The sequence below is a fragment of the Papilio machaon genome, chromosome 6, assembly GCF_912999745.1.
Source record: "Papilio machaon chromosome 6, ilPapMach1.1, whole genome shotgun sequence".
Taxonomy (NCBI): domain Eukaryota; kingdom Metazoa; phylum Arthropoda; class Insecta; order Lepidoptera; family Papilionidae; genus Papilio; species Papilio machaon.
The window spans coordinates 8,561,913-8,585,745 of record NC_059991.1 but is presented as its reverse complement, the minus strand read 5'-3'; the positions used below and the strand labels follow the sequence as shown (position 1 = coordinate 8,585,745).

Below are 23,833 nucleotides of genomic sequence, written 5' to 3'. Positions count from 1 at the left end.
AAAATGGTAACACGCGAGGAACAACCTCTGAAAGAGGAAGCTAAAGTAAAAAAGAAAAGTTTGAAAGAAAAAATAAAGTATATAAAGGAGAACATAACTTTAGAACCTGTTTTAGCTGGTTATGTAATACCAGGAGTGTTATCGAGACTTGCCACACAAAATTTGAATCTAGATAAAGCATGTCGAGTGAATTTACAATACGGCGATGTTGTTTGCGATGCACTTATCGCGAAAGAAGGAAACAGATATCAAAAAGAAGAATTAGAAGTTCAACAACTAATCGCGTCAATGGAGGCATGGAAAAATATTATTTTATCAGCATTGCCTTGTTTCCTTATTTTATTTATAGGAGCATGGAGCGATAGAACTGGCAAACGAAAAATTTGCATCTTACTACCTATACTCGGAGATCTAATGGCTTGTTTAAGTAATATCTTGAACGCGTATTTCTTTTATGAGTTGCCAGTTCAAGTTACGATGTTCTTTGAAGCTTTCTTACCGGCTATCACCGGAGGATGGATAACAACGTATATGGGTGCTTTCAGTTACATCAGTGATATATCTTCTGAAGAGACAAGAACGTTTAGAGTGGGCATTGCTAATTTATGTCTAACTGCCGGTGGACCAATAGGAACTGCTCTTAGTGGAATTTTGTTAAAGTTTATTGGATATTATGGAGTATTTTCATTGAGTTCCTTTCTGTACATTTGTAGTATATTACACGGCATGTTTTATATTAAGGATCCTGAACGACCAATGCTAGAAAAGAACGCAGAGGTAATTTTATAAATTTATTGAAACTTCGGATATTAAAATGTATATAACTGCAGCCGGCAGATAAAGGTTGATTATGACGATGACGATGAAACACAGGAATTTCTTTGATTTAAGTATTATACAAAGAAAGGGCAAAGCGAATAAAAAGTGTTAATTCTCTGAATAATTAAGACGCTTGAATTTACAAGTACTCCTTAGTACTATCGTCTGAAACTAAGCTTGTTGTCGACAAACAAAAAAAAATACTTCTTGGATTTTTTTATAAAGTAATTTTTTTGATTCAAAAAGGTAAAAGGTAAGGTAAAAATAAGAATAAAAAAATCTTACAGGATACACCATCGAGCTTGGGAACATTTCTTAAATCATTTTTCGATATCAAGCATGTAAAAGACACATTGACGGTTGCTTTCAAAAAGGGTCCAAACAAAAGAAGAACAAAATCAATTCTCGTCCTTGCGTCTATAACTTTTATCTATGGACCAGCTTATGGTATGATTTCTTTATTTAATGCTAACTAATTTTAAGAGAAACTGTTATTAAGCCTCGATATGAAAAAACACACACTTATCAATAAAAAGCTTGCTCCATTTCTATCAAAATTGTGATTTAAGATAAAAACATATCATTTGTGGTAAATTATTTAAGAACAGCTTAACTCACTTGTAATCGTCCAGTGACGGCACCGACTAGATTCGGATCTGTCGGGCGTCCATCTTCAGGGCGATTGTTTATTTTGAGGACTTCGCGGTCGCGGTCGTCTCGTACCGGTTTGGAACTAGTTGGTGCCGTTCTTAAATAATTTATTATTATGTGTCACGAAAGTTTAAACATTTTAATATTATTTTGGTGTGTTGTTTTTAATTCTAATGTTTATCCAAATAATTTTTCAGGCGAGTATACAATACGATATCTTTTTACAAGATATCGTTTTAACTGGGATGCCGTAAAGTACAGTTTTTACAATACTTTTTATATTTGCATTCATGCATTCGGTACGTATTATATATTAATATAAACTTGCTTTATATGATTTGCCATTTATTATGTACACTATAACATAAGTCATTTTAGACATTGTTTTATAAATTTCATATTATATGTTTCATCAATATTTATAATAAACATGTGAAATTTTCAGGAGCTCTTATATCCATAAGCCTTTTCAGTCGGAAGTTTAAATGGGACGATGCCACGTTAGGTCTTATTTCAAATGCAAGTAAAATGGTCGGCGGTTTAGCGACTGGTTTATCACGAAACAGCCTAGATATGTACTTAGGTGATTTTTTTATCTTTCCTAGCAATTTTAGTTTTTTACTTAGATAAACACTGTTTTGTAACAGCGCCATCTTTTGAAATATCAAGGACAGATTTATACTTTAGACGAAAGCATCTGGTACTCTGCATAGTTATGAGACATAAAGTCTCCAATAATCATTTTTTTAATTGGTTTCAGCTGTGGCAGTAGAAACGTTTAACGCAACATCATTTACAGCTTTAAGATCGATCTCATCGAAACTTGTCACGAGTGATGAATTGGGTTTGGTTGTTTTATTACATTGTACACTCCGACACTAGTTAATTATAAATTAAGATTGCTAGATCGAACAAGATAATATGTTCCCTGGATAGGCCCATTTATTTGCCAACTAGATTGATGATGACGTCACAGGCGTCAAGTAGAAAGTCCATACTTTATGAGATTACATTTTTTGCGGCTCTATTGATTTCTCTAATTAAGTCACACCTTTTTTCCTTTCTAAAAGAAACCCATGCAAAACAATTTAACGTCATTTACTTTAATAGTGACCTCTTTGACTTTTCATTTAAACTCGTACTGATATTTTTAAGGTAAAATGACGTCGTTCTTTAATCTGATGGAGGTGCTAACATCGATGATGTTTGGTCCATTCTACTCCTGGCTGTATATGATGACATTGAAGATAGATGCCGGCATCGTGTTCTACCTCAGTACAGTTCTCACTGTACCACCTATATTGATTTTTGGGTATAGTATAGACCATCTTTATAATGCTGCTGCACTTGTCAATGAAACATCTTCCACCAGTCTCCACATTTTCTGTGCTATTCTCTTGACTTCTTGATACAACCATACGTTATGCCAGGTCATCCCCCATCCCCTTCATTTCTGCTCTTCCTTCTATTATTGTGGTTATAAGATCTTCGTGCTGTATCAGAAGACCCAAAATCTTTTCTGTCCTGTTCTCTATTGTTTTCAATATTGTTCTTTCGAGTGAGTCGAGCAATAGCTCCTTTTTGTTTCTTTCTTAAATGATGAGTATGGATACCTCCTCCAACGCCACATCTTAAATGTTTCAAGCCTCTCCCTATATGTTTGTGTGCAAATCCGATTGGTAAGTTAATGATTTTATAATTTATTTTAATACATTCCAGATGGTTTTTCGTTCAAAAAAGAAAACAATTAAAGCAACAAAGAAGTAAAGAAACGGCTGGCGAGCAAGATATGAGTAAAAATGCGCAAGAAAAGAAGAAGGACGATTTGCTCAGCAGTATTGATTTAACGGACAATAAAATTTTTATTGAATAAACTATGTGAGACGTTTTATATATTAAAAGAAAACATTTCTAAAAGTGTTCTTCATTTCATATCCTAAAAATTTATGAGAATATTTTCGAATGCCTTTATATTGGTAGCTATAAAAACATGCTTCCTCTAGTCTTTTCCTTAATAGAGGAAAATTTGCATAATTCTTTTACGTGTACCATCTTCTATATATATAAAAGAAAGTCGTGTTATTCACACTATTTATAACTCAAGATCGGTCGAACTGATTTAGCTGAAAATTGATGGGGAGGTAGCTTAGAACTAGGAGACGGACATAGGAACTTTTTTATCTTGTGTGCATTTTTTTATTCCGCGCGAACGGAGTCGCGGGTAAAGGCTAGTAATTTATATTTTCATGCATATGTAACAGATAGTATACCATCGAACCTGGATAAGCGAAAGTCCGAGAAACCGCGATATTTATCTCGCTTATAGTGATTTCACACTTATTCAGATTAGACTGTATAGGAAACGGAGATAGTGAATGTTGCATTATTATAATAAAGAAAGGTTTTGATTATAAAATACAGCTAAATAAAATTTAGAATCATCTATAAGAGGTTGGAAAGCTAAAGATCCCGTACTGTGGAAGACTTTGAGAAAGCCTATGTTCAGCGTTGACTAATAACATTATAAAATAATTTACTTAAAAAATAAATGAAAAAACTCAAAAAACACATTTTAATTTCATTATCTTAAATTATAAATGCAATAAAAGTTTACTCTCATATATTTCGCGCCTGTGCCTTGTAGTTTAATATGAACATGCACACCCACAATGTGTTTAAAAAATGTTCTTTCAAAAAATCTTTAAGTATACTAAAATCAATTAAAAACTAATAAATAACACACAGTAATGATGTTGATGATGATATAAGAAGCCATTTTCTTTTTAAGAAAACTCCAAGTGGCTGGTGGATTCCTTTATCTAAAATATACTTTTCTTTGCAAGATAACGTTTAGTAGATGTTAAAAGTATTATTTGCCGTTGTATTTATTTAGTAGCAGACAGAAGTCCATTATTCCAGTGCAAACATCGCGGTAATGCAATTATGTGAGGTGTTGTAATTTATAACGATCTCTTGTTAAATCTTTATCACTTCATGGTCGATATAGAGGCAACGTCAACATCCAGTGCAAATAGTTAATTATGAGTGTATTTAATAATGATAATATTGCTACAGTATGTTTCATTTATCTTATTAAATATTATAAACTGGCTTTTACCCGCGACTTCGTCCGCGCGGAATAAAAAAAATGCACACAAGATAAAAAAAGTTCCTATGTCCGTCTCCTAGTTCGAAGCTACCTCCCCATCAATTTTCAGGTAAATCAGTTCGACCGATCTTGAGTTATAAATAGTTTAACTAACACGACTTTCTTTTATATATATAGATAGATAGATGTGAAAGTTTAGATTGATGGATGTGTGGTTATTTCTTAGAAGGTATCATGATGAAATTTGGCATACATGTAGAACACAATCTAGAAAAACACATAAGTTACTTATCAAGTTTTTTTTTTAATTCCGACAGTGATACCTAGTTTAAATTTAAATCTAGATCAATTCCAAAGAGTGCGAAGTCAATCGTTTCGTACACTTGTATTATTTTCCAGAATTTAAATTTGACATAAGAAGCTTATTCCAACACATATGTTGTTGTATATCTTTTGTTAGGAATCAAGAAAAGATTTTTTTTAGTAATTTTTCTTCAAGATATTTTTATTTGACTAAAATGTTAACACGTCCAAAAAAAAAAAAGTTAATTTATGAACATTACTGATTTAGTAATCAAAACAAGTTAAATAAAACCATGAAGGGAAATATTCTTATTTTTTCCCGAAATTATAAAATGTATAGAGAAGAGGTTGTTTACATCTATGGCATCGCTGTTTTATTTTATTCTTATACGAAAAGAAAAGTACATCTTCCATGACATATTTATGACACATGACATTTTAATTGTGTAATATTATCTTAATTACAAGATAAAAAACATTTAAAATGAATACGTTCGTTTATAATAGGACACCCTGTACTAGATATTTGATATAATATTTCGTTTTGTTTTTCTATCAAGCTTCATATTTAACACGATAAGTTATAACCTCAGAAACTGGTAAACACAAATTATCATTAGTGCGATTGGAGCTTTCATTCCGTACAAAGTATTTAGTAATGTCTGGAACTAAAGAAAAAAGTTCTGTTAGTCCAGAAGAACAACCTTTTGATGAAAAGAAAGAAATCAAAGATAAATTTGAAGATAAAACTTTTTTCGAAAAATTATGTGCCATAAAATCAAATATTACTGTAGAGCCAATTCTGGCAGGACTGATTATACCATCTACATTGTCTCGCCTTGCGGTTCAAAATTTAAATCTTGATAAAAGTTGCCGAGTGAAGCTTAACTTTGGTGAAGAAATTTGTGATGCCTTACTACAGAGGAATGGTAACTTAACTTATTATGAAGGTGAAGTACAGAAAGTTATATCGTCCATAGAAGCATGGAAGAGTATCATACAGACTGCTATACCAACATTATTAGTTATATTTATGGGTGCGTGGAGTGATAGAACTGGTAATCGGAAATTGTGCATACTTTTACCAATTTTTGGGGAATTCCTTGTGTGCATTAGTAATATAATAAGCACGTTTTTCTTCTATCAAGTTTCCGTTGAAGTGACAATGTTTCTCGAAGCTTTGTTTCCAGCTGTAACAGGAGGATGGGTGATGGTCTACTTGGGTGTGTTCAGTTATATGAGCGATATAACCAGTGAGGAATCCAGAACATTTAGAGTTGGACTTGCCAACTTGTGTATGACCGCCGGTATTCCTGTAGGCACAGCGCTCAGTGGGATTTTGCTCAAATTACTTGGCTATTATGGTATTTTTGCGATTACTGCATCTATATATGTGATTACTTTATCATATGGTTTATTTTACCTTAAGAAAAATTCAAAGCCAAGTTCCGGTGAAAATGAAGAGGTACAGTATACTTTCAATATTAGTATATTAAGTTCTGTTGAATTTATCATTATACTAGCTTTCGTCAGCGATCCGCGTAGCGTAATTTTAAGCTTATTCTATTTTTGGGAGAATTTGGGAGACATTACTAATAAGTGATTTTGCTATTTTTAGAAGAAACCTGTGACAATATCAGAACTTGCTACATTAATAAAAGAAACAGTATTAGTTGCTTTTAAGAAACGAGATGGTAAAACAAGAAAGAAAATTATCATAACGCTATTGACAGTTGCTATTGTTTATGGACCTAATCATGGTATGTAAATGTGTTAAACGATTCTGAAAGTGCAACTACTTTGAAAGAGGTTTTTTTATATCATATGTTGGCAAACGAGCAAGCGTCAACCCGAAGTCGCCGAAAAAGCGAAGCGATCGTTGCCTATGGACATATCAGAAATTGTAGATGTGTTCCTTTAATTGAATTGTAGATGTGTTACTTCTATCAACGGAGGAGGCAACTTCCAGAATGACGATATATCCTCTTCATTTGCGTACTACTCTGTAAATTACACTTCCCCTTCCTACCCTTTCCTTATAAGAAAAGGGTGGTAAGGGAAAGGGGACTAAAATTAGGCCTCTGGCACGCACACTCATCAGACGAAACGCGGAATTGCTTCCACTTCAGGCCTATCTTCTGTGTGGTCATAGTATTTCACCGGGAGAACCGACCTATTCGTGCAACTGATATTGTTGTTGCTGGCGTGTACCTCTGTTGAAATTGTGAACATCAAATTCCAAAAGATACCTTTCTTTTAAACGAAGGGCCGAAAAGGCGTACACACTTTTGACACTCTGTTGTTGGCTATATGTCTAAATTTTCCCCCACTTTGACGACTTTCGTTAGTACCACAGACGAGACTAGTTATTTGCTGTTAAAGTCTATCAAAAGTTAAAGATATTTTTAGATCTTGGATAATATAGCCACTCTTTTAAATTGAAAAAAAAGGAATAAAGCTAACCCTCCGCTACAAATTAAAGTCCTTAGTTCTTAGACTCATGAGTTTATATGTTTCAGGTGAAAGAATTATAACATATATGTTTGTGAGATATCGCTTAAAATGGGATGCTGTAAAGTATAGTCTTTATTCAACATACAGTATCATCACGCATTCGTTAGGTAAGCTAATGTAATTATATAAAACTCTTTATATATTTTCCTTATTTATTTATCATACAAAGAGACTTATGTTTAATCATGATAAATATATGAGTAGATCAAAGAGGACTATGGTACAACGAATGACGCATTTACGTTTAAGGATAAACAAATATTTGATCACGATTGTACTTATTTATTTAATTGACTTTCTACCTTTTAAATAAAACTGTAAACACACTACACTACGGAGATATTCTAAACACATACAGAAACATACTGTGGTCTCTTTCATTCACTCTGAAAAATATGAAAACATTTTTTTTTATATCATAAGGTGGCAAACGAGCAAACGGCCACCTGGATTCGCCGAAATAGCGAGGCGACCGTTGCCCATAGGCATTCGCAAATGCAGATGCGTTGCCCACCCTTAATCAACGGAGAAGGGGACGCACAGAATGAGGATATTTCTCCCTCCTAAGCGTCCCCTCTTCCGCCAAATCCACTTCCCCTTCCCATCCTTTCCTAATAAGAAAAGGGTGGGAAGGGAAAGAGAACTAAAATAAGGCCTCAGGGACCACACTCATCAGACGAAACGTGGAATGGCTTCCACTTCACGCCTGTCTTCTGTGTGGTCGTGGTATTTAACCGGTCGACCCGACCAAGTCGTGCACCCAACAAATATTGTTGTTGCGGGATCTATCACTGTTAAATTGTTTAACTGTAGTAATTAGAAGTATTTCAAACTGACCGATAAGAAAACTAAACTCAGATAAGTTGCCACGTGTTATCAGTTATATGGTATCATACGTCTTAAAATAATAGCCACTGTTTAATATTGTACTTCAATCCAATAATTTAGATGTTGAAGATTACTAGTTTATTATTTCTTATACATATTTAAAGCAAAAGAATTGCAGGTCTCTAAACTATTATTAGATAGATACAGACCTATAGATACCTACTCCGGAGCACAAAAGTGACGAGATAAAAAAGGCCTCTAGTTTTATCATTTACATTATGCAATTTATATGAAAAATAAATCGAATTCGACTTCTTTTCTTATGTTTAGTTTTTAACTAGATTTATTAATTTGAGGTTAATTAATTTGAATTTATTCGTTGTTTTGCAGGAGCACTATTTTCTATAACCGTCTTCAGTAAGCGATGGGGCTTTCATGACTCTTTGCTATGTCTCATTTCTATCGCTAGCAAGTTAGCTGGCTCAGTGTGTATTGCTTTCGTAAGAACTGACTTCGAAATGTTTATGGGTAAGTTACTTAAACAAATTGCAACTATAATCAGATGTAATACGAGATTGCTATATCGGCACATAATTATCATCCCCGTACTTGAGTAAGATTCTATGAGGGTTCACCGCACTATGTTTTCGTCCACCAATTTTGTATAACATCCTTTATACAAAACTAGCTTTTACCCGCGACTCCGTCCCCGCGGTATAAAAAAAATGCACACAAAATAAAAAAAGTTCCTATGTCCGTCTCCTAGTTCTAAGCTACCTCCCCATCAATTTTCAGCTATATCAATTCGACCGATCTTGAGTTATAAATAGAGTAACTAACACGACTTTATTTTATATATATAGATTAACTAACAGTCGTCATTCCCTTCTTAATCATATAAATATACACATAGTAAATTGAAATTCCATATCAAGTTACGCACATATATATATTTCCTATGGTATTTTTAGCTTTATTTAGTACTAGCTGTTGCCCACGATTTCATCCACGCGGAGTCAAAAAAATAAACTTACTAACTAGCCTATGTGTTCTTCCGGATAATGTTCTACATCTGTGCCAAATTTCATCAAGATCCATTATACCATCCCGAAGATACCCTCAAACAAACCTCCAACCATCCATATAAACTTTCGCATTTATAATATTAGTAAGATTAGAAGGGATAGTATTTTGAGGTAAACATAAGGATAAGAACCAAAATGTTACTGCCTTAGAGAATATTACAGTGTAATACAACTCAAAGCATCCAGTAAATTTAGCTCGCTCGTAAAACCAGACTGGATTTACTAAATTACGTTCTGCCATCAAAATAAAACCATAACTAAAAATGGCTCATACTTTTCTCTTATTAATCTATCTTGTTCCGGACAAACAACTTAATGTGAAGAAAAAATAAATGTTGCCAATTTTAATGTTCATTTATTCGTATCACGTATGTAAATTTATGATCGGAAGGCTGATAATAAAACTAGTTGTATTAGACGCTGCAAAATTATCCTTCGGTTCTCCTTTTCTCCAATCCGGTCTTTCGAATTTCCTTTGTACGAGACTGAGCGCGTGGAATTAAAAAAAAACCTAGTATAAATATAGCCTATGTTACGCGGAGATAATGTAAGTTCCTAATATTGTAGGATTTTTTCCAATCGATTCCGTAGTTGTAGCGCCTATTCATTGCAAACAAGCAATGAAATGTTTATAATATTAGTACAGATGCATGATTAATAGAGTTACTTACTAACAATATGTATTTTAAAAGGGTTACTCAACTTACTGCTATGCTAACATGATTAAGATTTTATTTCTATAACAAGGTTCCAAGTCGCTCATATATTTTTCTTTTATCCATGAACTAGGTAGGGACTTATCTGATATTATGCATCAATCTGAAATCATTCGATACTGGAAATGGGAAATATGTTAGAAGTTGGAATTATTATTTAACAATATATATTTTTTTTTTCAATTTCAGTGCCTTTAGTGGAGATATTAAACGCGTTAACTTTTACGTCACTGAGGTCTATGATTTCTAAATTGGTCCTAAGCGAGGAAGTTGGTATGTATATTGTTTGTTTTTAATACTACGACTTCTATGATCTATAATTAAAATGACGTCACTTCTTGTTACCGAGTTACAGTTATCTATCAAGTAAATAAGTTAAAAAAAGCTACCACTGTTATTAATGAAATGAAAAAAATCATTAAAATTTATTCTTAAACTCTATTATATTTTCAATGTATGTTTCAGTAATGGCAACAAAAGAAAAAACAGAAAAAAAACCTTTTTTTATATATCGTACTATTGCGTGTTTTAAAGGTATAATTTTTCAGGAAAAACGAACTCTTTATTCAGTTTAGTGGAGACACTCGCGGCTTTGGTCTTCGATCCGACATACTCCACTCTGTATTCCAAAACGATACCGATATTTGCTGGGACCGTTTACATATTCAGCGCTGTCATGACTCTACCTCCGATCTCTATGTTGATGTGAGTTTTACCCCCAATGTTTATTTAAAATTCTTAATTTATTGTTAATGATTTTATAAGAAAATGAAACGTTAGTTTGTCTTTATATTTGTCAGTTTTTACTGGCGAAGCAACTGTTTTCTTATTATAAAAAAAGATAAGGTAATATATTTTTGTACACGTGTTTGTCAGTGAAAAAGCACAGAAATCCACAGAAACAATACTTTTACGACTTATTGATGATGGACTGGTATTATATATGGTGTTTTACATTCAATTTTATTCTTAAATATTTACTTATGGCATAATGTTTTTTTATTTCTAGTTGGTTGTTTATCCAACACCGCAGAGATAGAAGACTTAAAAGAATGCAAGCTACATCTTGTGATATTATGCAGAGTACGAATAAAAAAATAAAAACGTAATGGAGCGCAGCAGACTTCTCTTTAGTTCGTAATATTTGTTACTTAAGTTGGAATATTTGAAAGGTCATTTAATTTAAGACCTATTTTTAAATTGTGAACGAAGTTAGTGTTTTGTTTTTGTTTTAATTTTATAAATGTAGAAATATTTAGAGTTGCCTTATAATTTTTTTATAAATAATTTTGTACTAATACTAAAAACGAAGTATAAAGTATAGACACTTATTATCTGTGGTTAATTTCGAACTATACAAAAAAACTTTTAAAATCTAAGGAATGAAATTGATCTCTTCAAGTCATGTGTTTATTTCTTCAATATTGAAGTTGAAAGATAAATTAATTTTGAATTGCATGTAACCTAAATGACCAATAAATGAGTATCGACATATTATATTGAGTAAGTAAGTTCTAGGCTCAAAGGATGATACTAATGTCAGATCTTCTTGTGGCGTAGACTGTATTGTAATTTGATAATTTTAAACATAATCGAAACTCAAATTTATATGCAACAAAGAACTAAATAAAGTTAAATACAACCATATGTTTCATGTAAAACTTAGAATCCAACGTATTTTTATCTTAAGAATTTTGTACTATGTCATTTTATTTTTGTAAAATAAAGTTTTTCTGTAAAAAATCGTTTCATAATTACTCTACATTTACTGTGTCATTTTTATTTTCCTAAAGTAAAAATGTGGATTAACGTTTGGAAACAAAAAAATATTCATATCAACAGCTCGTTGAATGACCCTTATAATACCTAAATCTTTCTTACTGATGTTATAAAAAGTGGATATAGAGAGGGAGCGTAGGGCGCTGGCAGTCCGATGTAATATGGTGGCGCGAAGGTTTGCTCGTTGTAGCAAGCAAGTAAAAGTAACGCTTTTCAAAGCTTAATGTCAAGTGTTCTATACGTGCAGCCTTTGGACCAACTATACGCAGCGGGCTGTCAGTGCTTTACGCGTCCAATACAATAATGGATTCAGGATGCTGATGGGGCTGCCTCGTTTCTGCAGTGCATCTGGTATGCTTGCTCAGGCAGAAGTTGATGGATGCCATGCCATCATAAGAAAAAAGTCTGCTTCGCTGCTCTGCAGACTGAGAGCTAGCTCCAACTCCATCCTGGGCACCATAGCATGGAGATTTGACTCTCCGCTGTTACTAGGAATTGTTCGTAGATGCATTTCGAACAATGACCTAGTAACTGATAAGTATGTGTAGGAGTAACTAAAACAACGCTTGCTTAGTGCAGACTGCTTTATTGACGTCACTTCGACATAGCGGTCGGGCGCAGCCGACCGTTCCAATATATGCATTGTGCATGCGCATACATAACACCCCTCCCCTTTTAGATAACGAATGTAACCCTTACATAGAGACATAAAAAGATAGATACATTAATAGGACACAACACATAGTTAAGATAACCCTATACTTCTTCGTCTGAGAGCCTGGGGCGTCTAACCCCTCTAGTAATCGTCACGTTGGGGTGGTTGAACGGTGGCGTGGCCGGAGGCAATCTTGCCTCCTCATCCTCCCCCCGCGATGAGCCAACGACCGCGGAGTCCTGAACCGCGTCTGCCAACCCTGGTTGTTCAGACGACACCGACGATGTGGGACTCTCTGAGCCTATATCGTCATAGTCCCACGAGTCTATCTTGACGTCTCCTTTGTATAGCCATAATTGATTTTTATGCTTTTTTATTTTAATAGACGAAGTGTTGTCTTGCACCACGTATAAAACTTTTCCGAGTCTCTTTAACACAGTTGCTTGATGCCAGGTGAATTTGTTATTTCCTGCAAACTTTTTATATAACACCTGGTCACCCGGTTTAAAAAATTGTTTATTACAGCCTCGGTGTGCTTCAATTTGCGAACACTGCTTTTTGTTTACAAATTCAGCAAGGGGAACGCACGAAGACGACGGTGAACTAGGGTTAATCAAATCTAATCGGGTCCTCAGTTTTCGCCCGTAAACTAACTCGGCGGGAGAAAGGCCTGTGGTGGAGTGAACAGAGTTTCTATAATCAAGTAAAAATTTTAAGAGTCGTAATTTGCATTCTTTCGCCGATCGGCTAGCTAAAAGGCTGCTCTTTATGCCCTTTTTAATAACTTTTACTGAACTTTCCGCTTGACCGTTACTAGCAGGATGATATGCCGGCGTCGTTAGGTGAGTGATACCATTTCCCGCGCAAAAATTTAAAAATTGTTGGGAACAAAATGATGTACCGTTGTCACTAACGATAGTTTTCGGAAGACCGAAACGTGCCATGAAATCGTGTAAACGTTCTATTACTGCATTCGAATTTGAATTAGCGTTCATGTCGTACACTTCGACCCATTTAGTATACGCGTCGACGACAACCAGATAGGTGTGCCCATTCAGCGGACCTAGGAAGTCAATATGCAAACGGTGAAATGGTTGCGGTGGGAACTTCCACGGTGCCAACTTAGTCCGCGGTGGCGAAGGTCTTAACCGGTTGCATATCTCACACGACCCTATCAGCCGTTCGATTGCGTCATCAACGCCCGGGAACCAAAACCTGGATCTAGCCTCAGCTTTGGTTTTAACGATGCCTAAGTGTGACGAATGCAACTCGTTCAAAATTTTCGGACGTAAAGATTCCGGAATTACGACCTTATGACCTCTCATCAAGCACCCATTTTCTAATGACAGCTGGTTCCTACACAAAAAATATGGCTTAATATTGGAATCGGATTCTTTACTAGGCCAGCCGTTAAGAATATAATTTATAACACGCCGAAAAATTACATCGCGCGATGTTGCATTTTTTAATTCGCCAATCGTAATCGGTAACGAGCCGTCGACGACAAAACAAACATAAGCGGCCCTATCACACAGCGCCGCGGTGGCGTCTGCGCAAGACGCGCGCCCCACTTCCGCGGACCCCGCGCCGTTCTCGCTCACACCCGCCAAGCTCGCGCGCGACAGATAATCTGCGCTGTTATCAGCGCTACGAACATATTCTATGTTGTAATTGTACGCGCCTAAAAACATTGCGTATCTTTGTAACCTGTTCGCAGATACTTCCGGTATTCCTTTATGCGGACCGAATATAGATAATAATGGCTTATGGTCGGTTCGTAAAACGAAGGGTTCCGTACGGCCGTATAAATATTGATGAAACCTACGGACGCCGAATATTATCGCTGTCGCTTCTTTTTGTATCTGCGAATACCGTTTCTCGGCGGGCGTGAGCGTGCGCGACGCAAACGAGACCGGCCGCTCAGCGCCGTCGTCCCCCACCTGCGACAATATCGCCCCGAGACCAGTGGGAGAAGCGTCCACCGTTAAGATAAGTTTAGCGTTTTGATTAAAATGCGCTAACACTAAATCCGACGCCAGTTTGTTTTTTATTAAAACAAACGCTTTCGCGTGCTCCTGAGACCATTCCCATTTATTATTTTTTTTTTTAATAAATCATATAAGGGCTTAAGTATAGATGATGCGCCGGGCACAAAATTCCTGTAGTAGTTGGCCAGCCCTAAAAATGATTGCAACTGGCTGACGTTAGTCGGCACAGGTGCCTCCACAATCGCTTTCACCTTTTCGGGCGATTTTTTCAATCCATTTTTATTTATCACGTAGCCCAAGTAACTAATCTCGTCTTTGAAAAATTCGCATTTATCCTTCTGCAACGTCAATCCTGCCTCCTCGAGTCTCTGCAACACCGAATCTAATCGCGCCAAGTGTTCTTCCCTATTTCTGCCCGTAACCAATATATCGTCGAGTAAACACAACACGCCTTCTAGCCCCGACAGTACGGTTTCCATGGCGCGCTGAAAGATAGCCGGGGCGGAGGACAGACCGAACACGAGCCGCGTATATTGATACAGTCCCCGGTGTGTATTGATACACGTTAACTTTTGCGACTCTTCGTCGAGGCAAAGCTGATTATACGCACTCGATAAATCTAATTTTGTGAACTGTTCGCCACTATGTAATTTGGAAAACAGTTCGTTCACCGTAGGCAGAGGATACTGGTCAACTACTAACTGTTTATTTATTCTCACAGCGTAGTCGGCACATATCCTCACGGAGCCATTTCTCTTTAGCACGGGCACTATAGGCGACGCATACTCCGAATGATCTACTGGCTTTAATACCCCTAGATCGACCAATCTGTCGATTTCTTTAGTAACCTTCTCTTTCAAAGCGAACGCTATCGGACGGGCTTTGAAAAATAGTGGTCTCGACTGTTCTTTTAAAAGTAACCTGATTTTATATTTATTAAATTTACCTAACGTATCCGAAAACGTTTTTGAAAACCGAGCTTGGAGCTTTTCTAATGACAGAGATGAGTCGCAATAGTTAACAGGAGCCAACTGTAAATTAAATTTCGAAATAAAGTCCCTACCGAGGAGCGCCGGGCCCCCGCCACGTACCACGTATACGTCTAAACTACGGTTTTGCCCTCCATACGAAATATGCGATCGGGTCATAACACCAAGGCAATGAATTGTTTCCCCCGAGTAACCAAGTAACCTTTTCCTAGTTGGCAACAATTGTGTTTTACTGTAATGCCGTCTATAGGTGTTTACTGAAATAACGGTTACTGCGGACCCGCTATCTATTTCAAATTTTAATTTAACCCCATTCAACTCGATACTCTCCACCATAGGCTCCCCTTTAAAAGATCGGATATGAAAACACTCACCGTCGTCGTCGTTCTCGTCTGACTCATTCGTCACCGCTGATGTCACCTGGTTCACTCTTTTGCACATTCGCTGGAGATGACCCTTCCGATTGCATTTTTTGCAGGTGTAGTTGGAGAAACGACAGTCTACCGACCTGTGGTTATAACCGCACACGGAACACTTCACCTTTTTCGACCGACTTTCAGTAGCACTTTGTACACTAGCACTGGAATGTCCGATTTTATACAGCGCATCCGAAGGCGCGGCGACGTCGGCGCTGCTGCAAGACGCGGCGGCTGCGCTGGCGGCGCCCGCCCGCGCGCATCGAATATTCTCCGCCAACTCAACGGCCTTTGCCAGAGTCAGGCCGCTCAGATCCTTGGCGTAGATCTTCTCCTTCTCGATTCCGTGCTGCATGCCCATAATGAAGCGGTCGCGAAGAGCTTCCTCGAGGTTGCTGAACCCGCAGTGTGCGGAGAGCCCCCGCAGCCGAGCCGCCCATTGAGTAAACGTTTCGGTGGGCTGCTGTAGTGCCGCGTAGAAGTTGTGCCTTTCCCCGAAGCCGACGCGCTTCGGAGTGAAGTGGGCGTCCAATAGTTCGAGGATGTCCGGGTAGGGAACCTGCTGCAGCTCTTTTGGCAACGCTAAGTCCGATGCTAATTTATAGGTACCCTCTGAGAATGCACTTAGCAATATCGCGCGTCGCTTTACTCCCGTCGCATCGGTTAAATGGTTTATGTCATTAGCAATAAACCATTGCGTTATGCGACTCTTGTACGTTTTCCACGTCTGTTCACAGTGATCGAAACAAGACAAAACACCAAACTGTCCAACAGACATTTTGAAAAAAAAAAAAAATATTCACTACGCGGGTACTTTGGTTTCTCGTCGCCAATGATAAGTATGTGTAGGAGTAACTAAAACAACGCTTGCTTAGTGCAGACTGCTTTATTGACGTCACTTCGACATAGCGGTCGGGCGCAGCCGACCGTTCCAATATATGCATTGTGCATGCGCATACATAACAGTAACAAAATAATTTAACACGTTAACTGCGAGGCCATTTTGGCGGAACTTTCAGCCAGTGCGTTTGAGGTCTGTTCGTGGCAAAGTTGAACTTTTTTCCAGTGCTATTGAGGCCTCTCCTGCCTCACAAAATTATGTTTTCGAAAAACATTTTTAAAAAGTCCAAATTAGACGATATTTGCTTGAAACTTCACTCTTATGATCTTAAATATGTGCATAATATGAATCTAGCTTCGCCTGGAGTTAGGACGTTTCGTTAATGAATAAAGTAAAATTAAAAATTTGTCATCGGTTCTGCCTCAAATCGCACTGAAAGGAAGGTCAATTAATGCCTCGACTAGTGATGGGATTAAAAGAGAGTTGTAGTTACGATAAATGTTTATTGAGTATTAATCACTGAAAATGTTTTTCATTAAAACATGGTAAACAAAAAGATTTGTCACACTGGACACAAAAAGTCACAATTTTTTTAGTTTTCTTAGCAGCTTGCGTGCCATTCAATGTCAATCTTAATTTTTCGTAGCAACCTACGCAGCGCTTTCTTTGACCACCTCTTTGGAACAAATGATCAGCACATCTGCCGATAGGAAATCTTGAAATAAAATATATATTTTAGATCTCTTGTGTGTGTGCGTGCGTGCGTGTGTGTGTGTGTGTGTATGTGTGTGTGTGTGTGTGTGTTTGTGCGTGCGCGTGTGTCTGTGTGTGTGTTTATGTGTGTGTGTGTGCGTGGCTTTGTCTGTGCGTGTACTTATCCGTTCATCGATTTTAGGCATATATGGTACAAATTATGCCCTAGCGCGTAATTATTTTACTATACCTGAAAGGAAAGGAAATTTCCTTTTTTTTTTAATTTGAGTTTTGTTGTTTGTTTTGGATTTCGTAAGTGTTTTTGCGTTTACTTCTTTTTTTTTTTACTCACAAGTGTGTTGAAAAACATCGTATGAGGGAGCATGATGATTGTTGGTCGCTCGGTTTTCTTGTAGAGGTCGCCTTTGAACAATGCCACCTCGCACGCAATAATCAACTTTGCTACCTATTAGCATAACATACTAATATATGTCTTGTTTGCGTTTACGTTACCGCGTAGTACATATGTGAGAGTGTGGGTCTGTGTGTATGTATGTATGTACCTAGTCTTACTAATTTCAGTATAGCAGCCGTGGCCACCGAAGAAACAACTCGAACTTTCCAAAAGAAGATAAGACTTCCTACTATTAAGGAATCTGGAATTGTAAACCAGAAATATAAATATAACATTAAAATATATGAGTAATAGGTACATGCTGCAGCATTAGTAAAACAATCCACACTTAAAAAAGGGCAAAATTGCAAAGGGGATTTTTGTTATTGAAATATTGGATTTTAGTCATGGTGTGACGAGAGCAAAAGCTGTTGCGAATAATCAGCAAAAACATTCAACGTTCTCTGTACAAAAACGATGATCAGCACACAATGGTAAAAATTGCCACTAAGGACTAAACTTCGAATGGAACTGTGACTTGCTTAAAATAACAGTGAAGAATAATCCACAACTGAGCACACATTTTAAGGCAACACCCATGTGCAAAACAAAATAATGATGATAATTGAGTATTGTTAGTGGTGAATGTGCGTGCGTGCGAATATTATATTAAGTATAAGACGTATTAATCGTGCTATTTAAGTAGAATTAGTTAATAGTAGCTTGGCTATTAGTGTTGTGTTTCTGGCTCGTAAATACATTCTGTGTCCGATTTATGTACTTTTGGTTCATCATAGACACAGGCCACCCCCTTAAAATTCAAAGTTGCAGTAATTTAGGTTTTGTATGGTATAAGTAAAATTTTTACCGAGGTCAACATAGTTTCTCATAACTCCAATAAACATTTTCAAATAAGTCAGATGAGTACTTCATCTGACTTATTTGGTATTATTGGTTTAAAACGTTAAGGATTTTAAAATAAAGTTCTACGCTCAATCTTTAATAAATCCTGCCAAAACGTCCTCGAAACTCGAAACGTTATCGAAACTTTCCACAACACTAAGCTAGGATGCGCGGCGCCCGCGCCGCCCGCGCTTCGTGCAGTGCGGCCATGAGGCCTACAAATTTTGAGATAGATTTGACCTCAATCCGCACTAGGCGTAATTAATTTCTTTTCAGTGCGTTTGGGGCCTGTAGGACCTCATTTTTATCTAATTACGCCATTGGGCTAGATATCGCAAGATAAACATTTCTATATATTTGACTCTGTCGTACTCATAGAAATACTGATCTAGTAGCCTCCCGCACAGAGCGAAACAACCCGATTTTGACTGCCGCACCAGCGAGAAGTCACGCTTTGGGCCTGTTCTGCCTCAATCCGCAGTTAACGTGTTAAATATGAACTGTTTTATTTTACTAACATAGTCGTAGGATCTGTTGTTTAATTTTTATTTTCTACTAACACTTTATGGATGTAACTGGTCCGAAATAAAAGTTATTTTATTTTTATTTTATTTTATTTTTATTTTTTATAAATTCGAATGTTTAGATGGATGGATGTTTGTTTGAAGGTATCTCCAGAACCGCTCAACAGATTTTCATAAAATTTGGCATAGATGTAGAACATTATCTGGAAGTACACATAGGCTACTTTTTTTTAAGACGGAGTCGCGGGTGACAGCTAGTATTTGCATAAATACACCTTGAAATTTTAAAGTTAGCAGTTGAAGATCGATGACTTGTCAATCTAAGCAAATAAATAAATTTTATTTTCTTAGCAGGTAAAAGTACTTTTAGACTCGAATACGTAAATAATATTAGTATATATAATAATCGCATAGTTCGTAAATCAAGTGATATTAATAAGACAACATAACTTCCGACTACAACACTTGTAAAGCCGCAAAGGACGCCTCCACCTCGTACTGATAAAGTTACGAGCCAATTGAAACTACGAACTGTTATAACAAGTTATTGAACAAACAGCTGTTCCAACTTATTGAACAAATCCGCATCGCGTCGATGATTTCAATTTGCTTTGTTGTTTGTTAACGAGTGTTAAGAAAATTAGGCGCAAGATATACAGAATATAATATATAATATATACAACATATACAGAGCAGATTTCTTCTGTTATTTCAGAGAAGAAATCTGCTCTGAAAGAAAAGCACACCATTGCAAAAAATTCTTTATTAGTTATACGATATAAACTTGTAAAAAATACTAACAGTTACCCGCTTATAATATTAGTATGGATAGAATAAAAGAGAAGGTACATAAAAAGGAGGTACATTCAGACGTGACAGGTGACAGCTAATTGAAAGCCGGTCCTGCCGGTTTGTAGACAAAAGAGCATCAAAATGAGCAACCAAAATTTCCACCTATTTTGATGAACTCATTTCTATGCATATTATATACAATTAGGTGCATTGGTTTGTACATATAACAATGTTTATATAACGAACGTAAATTGACGCGGTAACAACTGATCATAGCCTCAGTGTAACACTAGAATTATATACATAGAATTTACAGATGACCGCTCTACCTAATAACCGGAAGGCTATTAAATATAGGCACACCAGCTATATCAAATGACCTTGATAATATGCAATTAAATGTCGTGACTTCTTGCATACAGAAATAAAATTTCATCTCTGTTTTCTCAAAGATAACAAGGATAGTTTTAAGGACAACAGTCTTTATGTCCAATATTGGTTTTCTAAATTATAACTAGCTGTCGTCCGCAACTCCATCTGCGCGGGTTTAAAAAGTAATAATTAGTAGCCTATGTGTTCTTCTAGACTATTTAACATCTATATCGCATTTGAGCCATCCATCTAAACATTCGCGTTTATAATATTAGTAAGATGTCGATTCAATGCCATGTTTGTTATGGTAATTTTTGTTGTTTTAATTCTCGTTTCGCTTTAGTTTTCAACTATATACTTTGGCTTTTCAACTGATATCCATTTAACTGTGAGTCGTATATATTAGCATACCTTTAATTATCTTTTAAAGCACAAAAAATAACAATTTTTTTCCTATACAGAATTCTCGTACTGGAAACACCACAATAAATAAAAGTAAAAAGATTGTAAGTCGTCTGTATGTAATTTGAAACATTAATCGCCTATTGTTTAAATCCCTTTTACTGGTTGAATTAATTTCATTTCTCCCACATCGACGTTGTTTGAAAAATCTTACCAATTATATTTCTATAAAATTACAAGACAATATCTTACTAATATTATAAATGCGAATTTTTAGATGGATGAATGGATATCTCTAGAACGGCTTCAATGATCTAGATGAAATTTGGCATAGAGGTAGAGCATAGTCTGGAAGAACACATAGGCTACTTATGGCGTTTATTATTTAATCCCGCGCGAACGGCGTCAAGGTCGACAGCTAGTTAGTTATGGTATCAAAGCAGTTGCATGAATATTATATTGATATAAAATTAAAATACGGTGTTAATGTACTACTTTTCAGTATATGTCTATCATCGTCATCTCCCTGTCTTTATGTCAATCATGAAGGGTGTGCGAACCAGTTTTCGTCCTCCAAATCGATTAATCTTCCGTAATTTTGTCATCCCTCCCTTCTTAATCATGTTACCTTTCACGCAATCTATTAAGCCTACCCCTACTGGTGTACATCTTCACAATAATCTCTATCAGCCATCATAAAATTGAAATACATCTAACTAATATTATAAATGCGAATATTTAGATGGTTGGATGGATGGATGATTACCAGATATCTCCAGAACTGCTAAACAGATCTCTTTGAAATTTGACATTTATGTAGAACATAGTATAGAAGAACACATAGGCCGCTAGTGATAATATAATAATTGGGGTGGAAAAATTATAAGAGAAAATTGTTAGCCTATCTTAAAATTTTTGACCAAAATCCAAGATGTTGGAAATTCTGTTGCTGTGGTAACTAAATAATATTTTTAATTAAAATGTTTAAAGCAATGAACGATAACGGTACTTAATGTTATCATTCAATTAGTGTCAAACACTTAAGAGAAAGTTGACTAAAATACTTAATAGGCTGAAATATTATCATCAGAGTTCACTGACAATGCATACTTATATAATAATACAACTATGATATTAAAAAAAGCATTTGTAAATTTAAAAAAAAAACAACTGACTGTACGACAAACAGTCAGTTGTTTTTTTTAGGATAAGAATTCAAATTGAATGACACCGCACTCGTCAAAATCGATTTAGTTGTTTAATTAAGGTTCCATTACATCTCAATGAAACTTACATACACATAGACAAACATACGTACACGCGAAAAACATTACCTTTTTGAGACAATCGAGTACAAATACGTAGAATCTTATTTTTCTAAAATTTACTTTATAAATATCTATTTCATGCAAACATTTAGCCCCCATTCACACGGGCGCTTTTTTATCGCGTTAAAAAGCGTTCAACTGTACCAAATGCATTTTCATGTATCTGTTCATATGACAGACCTTTTAAAAAGCGACGCTTTTTAATAGCGCAGTTTTGAATTTTGAGCAGTGGGCGAACGGAACAAATATGATTTAAAAAGCTTTCGTCGCTTGAGAGCCATCAACACCGAGTTTTGGAGCGACGTTAAAGAAGCGCCCGTGTGAATGAGCGCTTGGAGTATAACCCAACAATGATAAGTAATAGAGTAATTTAATACGATATTATTAAGCGATATTCAACGACTAATGGCAATCACGTTATCATTCTTACATATTTTATATCTTGTAAGTGAGACTGTATGAAGTCACTCGTCCTGAAGATGGACCCCAAAAGGGTCCAAAAGTAGTCGGTGCCGTCACCGGACAATCATACGTGAGTTAAGGCGTTCTTAATTAATTTAAGATTGTTGTGGCTTAAACCGATCTCAATTGAAACATAAGATGAAGAGCCACATTTCCAAGAAATTAACCTAGATTTAACGCAATAGTGGTATTGAAAATCTTATGTAACAATACAATTACTGCAATAAAGATACGACTGAAACGTGTTAATAATATTGACCTTTCTCTGATCTGTTCATAAAACTAATGTCATTATTAATATCATATTAATATTTATAGAAACAAGTTTTGCTTTGGTCCATTTTAATGATTTTTTTGTAACTATTTAATAACCTGGTACATTGTAAAATAATACGAACTGTTATAGTTAACAATACAGGGAAATATAAACGAAAAACGGACTCCAGAAAGAAGACGTACATCTTGGCTAAAGAATTCTCACCAGTAATATATAACAAGAGCACAGGTTTTTTATTTAGAGCTGCAGTGTCAAACTATTAAGTTGTCATGATGATCGCCATGAGATGGCATCCAAAGAAGAAGGATGAAGAATAAACATCACAAATTAAAAAGTAATCAACGGTAACAACATAATGCTTGGAATTATAAATGTCATTTGTCAATATTTGATGTCAGGGTGAACACAAATAACAGTTTCAAATTTACATTTTCGTTAAAGAGTTTATTGATGTACTTACTCGTACAATCCGGTATAGAGACCTTCTGATAATATTAACGGGTTTAAAACCCCTAACTTAATGCTAATTGTTACATATTATAGCCACCCACCCAGGCCTCAATGAATATTTTGTAAAAAAAAGTATACAATTTTATTATGTTACAAGTAGTAATAAATTTAAACTAGACATTTTAAAAATTCATGTCAGATTAACCTTCGATAAACATAATCTCATAATCTTCAATTTATTGATATCATACTTCCTACCAATAATTTAGCAAATATATTTACAAGTACATATCATAGTTTAGCATATAGAGTGGAATAAATAATGATATGCTTTGAACCGTATGACATTTTCGTGTTTCCCACGGATAGTACTTACTTATTTAAAAAATAATAAGCAATGTCATTTGCCGCTCTACCTAAACATGGTGTGAGAAGCTGATGGAACTACTACTACTACTACTGCCGGAATATTATTACCTACTTGTTCAAATTAATTTATTTACATCAAATTGTGCGATCCAACAAAACAATCTCTTTCTGTGC

General features: G+C 35.8%; 2 protein-coding genes and 1 pseudogene across 2 annotated transcripts; 2 read left to right on the top strand and 1 right to left on the bottom strand.

Annotated features, from left to right (window-relative positions):
• LOC106709899 (proton-coupled folate transporter) lies at positions 1–3,349 on the top strand. Its single transcript, XM_014501818.2, has 7 exons — positions 1–777; positions 1,107–1,266; positions 1,668–1,769; positions 1,916–2,053; positions 2,231–2,314; positions 2,626–2,782; positions 3,190–3,349. The coding sequence occupies exons 1-7, from the start codon at positions 4–6 to the stop codon at positions 3,341–3,343; spliced, it is 1,569 nt and encodes a 522-aa protein (XP_014357304.2). The 5' UTR covers positions 1–3; the 3' UTR covers positions 3,344–3,349.
• Positions 3,350–5,477: 2,128 nt separating this feature from the next.
• Positions 5,478–11,192, top strand: LOC106709884 (proton-coupled folate transporter). The gene is made up of 7 exons (XM_014501792.2): positions 5,478–6,347; positions 6,501–6,642; positions 7,402–7,503; positions 8,615–8,752; positions 10,215–10,298; positions 10,574–10,730; positions 11,035–11,192. Exons 1-7 carry the CDS (start codon positions 5,541–5,543, stop codon positions 11,132–11,134), a joined length of 1,530 nt encoding a protein of 509 aa, XP_014357278.2. The 5' UTR covers positions 5,478–5,540; the 3' UTR covers positions 11,135–11,192.
• A 1,341-nt stretch (positions 11,193–12,533) lies between these two features.
• Positions 12,534–16,630, bottom strand: LOC123721071 (annotated as a pseudogene).
• Between the last annotated feature and the right edge of the window lie 7,203 nt (positions 16,631–23,833).

Coding starts and splice junctions, on each gene's coding strand:
- LOC106709884 (XM_014501792.2), top strand. CDS start 5,541: ATGTCTGGAACTAAAGAAAAAAGTTCTGTTAGTCCAGAAGAACAACCT. Junction 6,643..7,401: donor TGTTTATGGACCTAATCATG/GTATGTAAATGT, acceptor TATATGTTTCAG/GTGAAAGAATTATAACATAT. Junction 7,504..8,614: donor TATCATCACGCATTCGTTAG/GTAAGCTAATGT, acceptor GTTGTTTTGCAG/GAGCACTATTTTCTATAACC.
- LOC106709899 (XM_014501818.2), top strand. CDS start 4: ATGGTAACACGCGAGGAACAACCTCTGAAAGAGGAAGCTAAAGTAAAA. Junction 1,267..1,667: donor TATCTATGGACCAGCTTATG/GTATGATTTCTT, acceptor ATAATTTTTCAG/GCGAGTATACAATACGATAT. Junction 2,783..3,189: donor CCACCTATATTGATTTTTGG/GTATAGTATAGA, acceptor AATACATTCCAG/ATGGTTTTTCGTTCAAAAAA.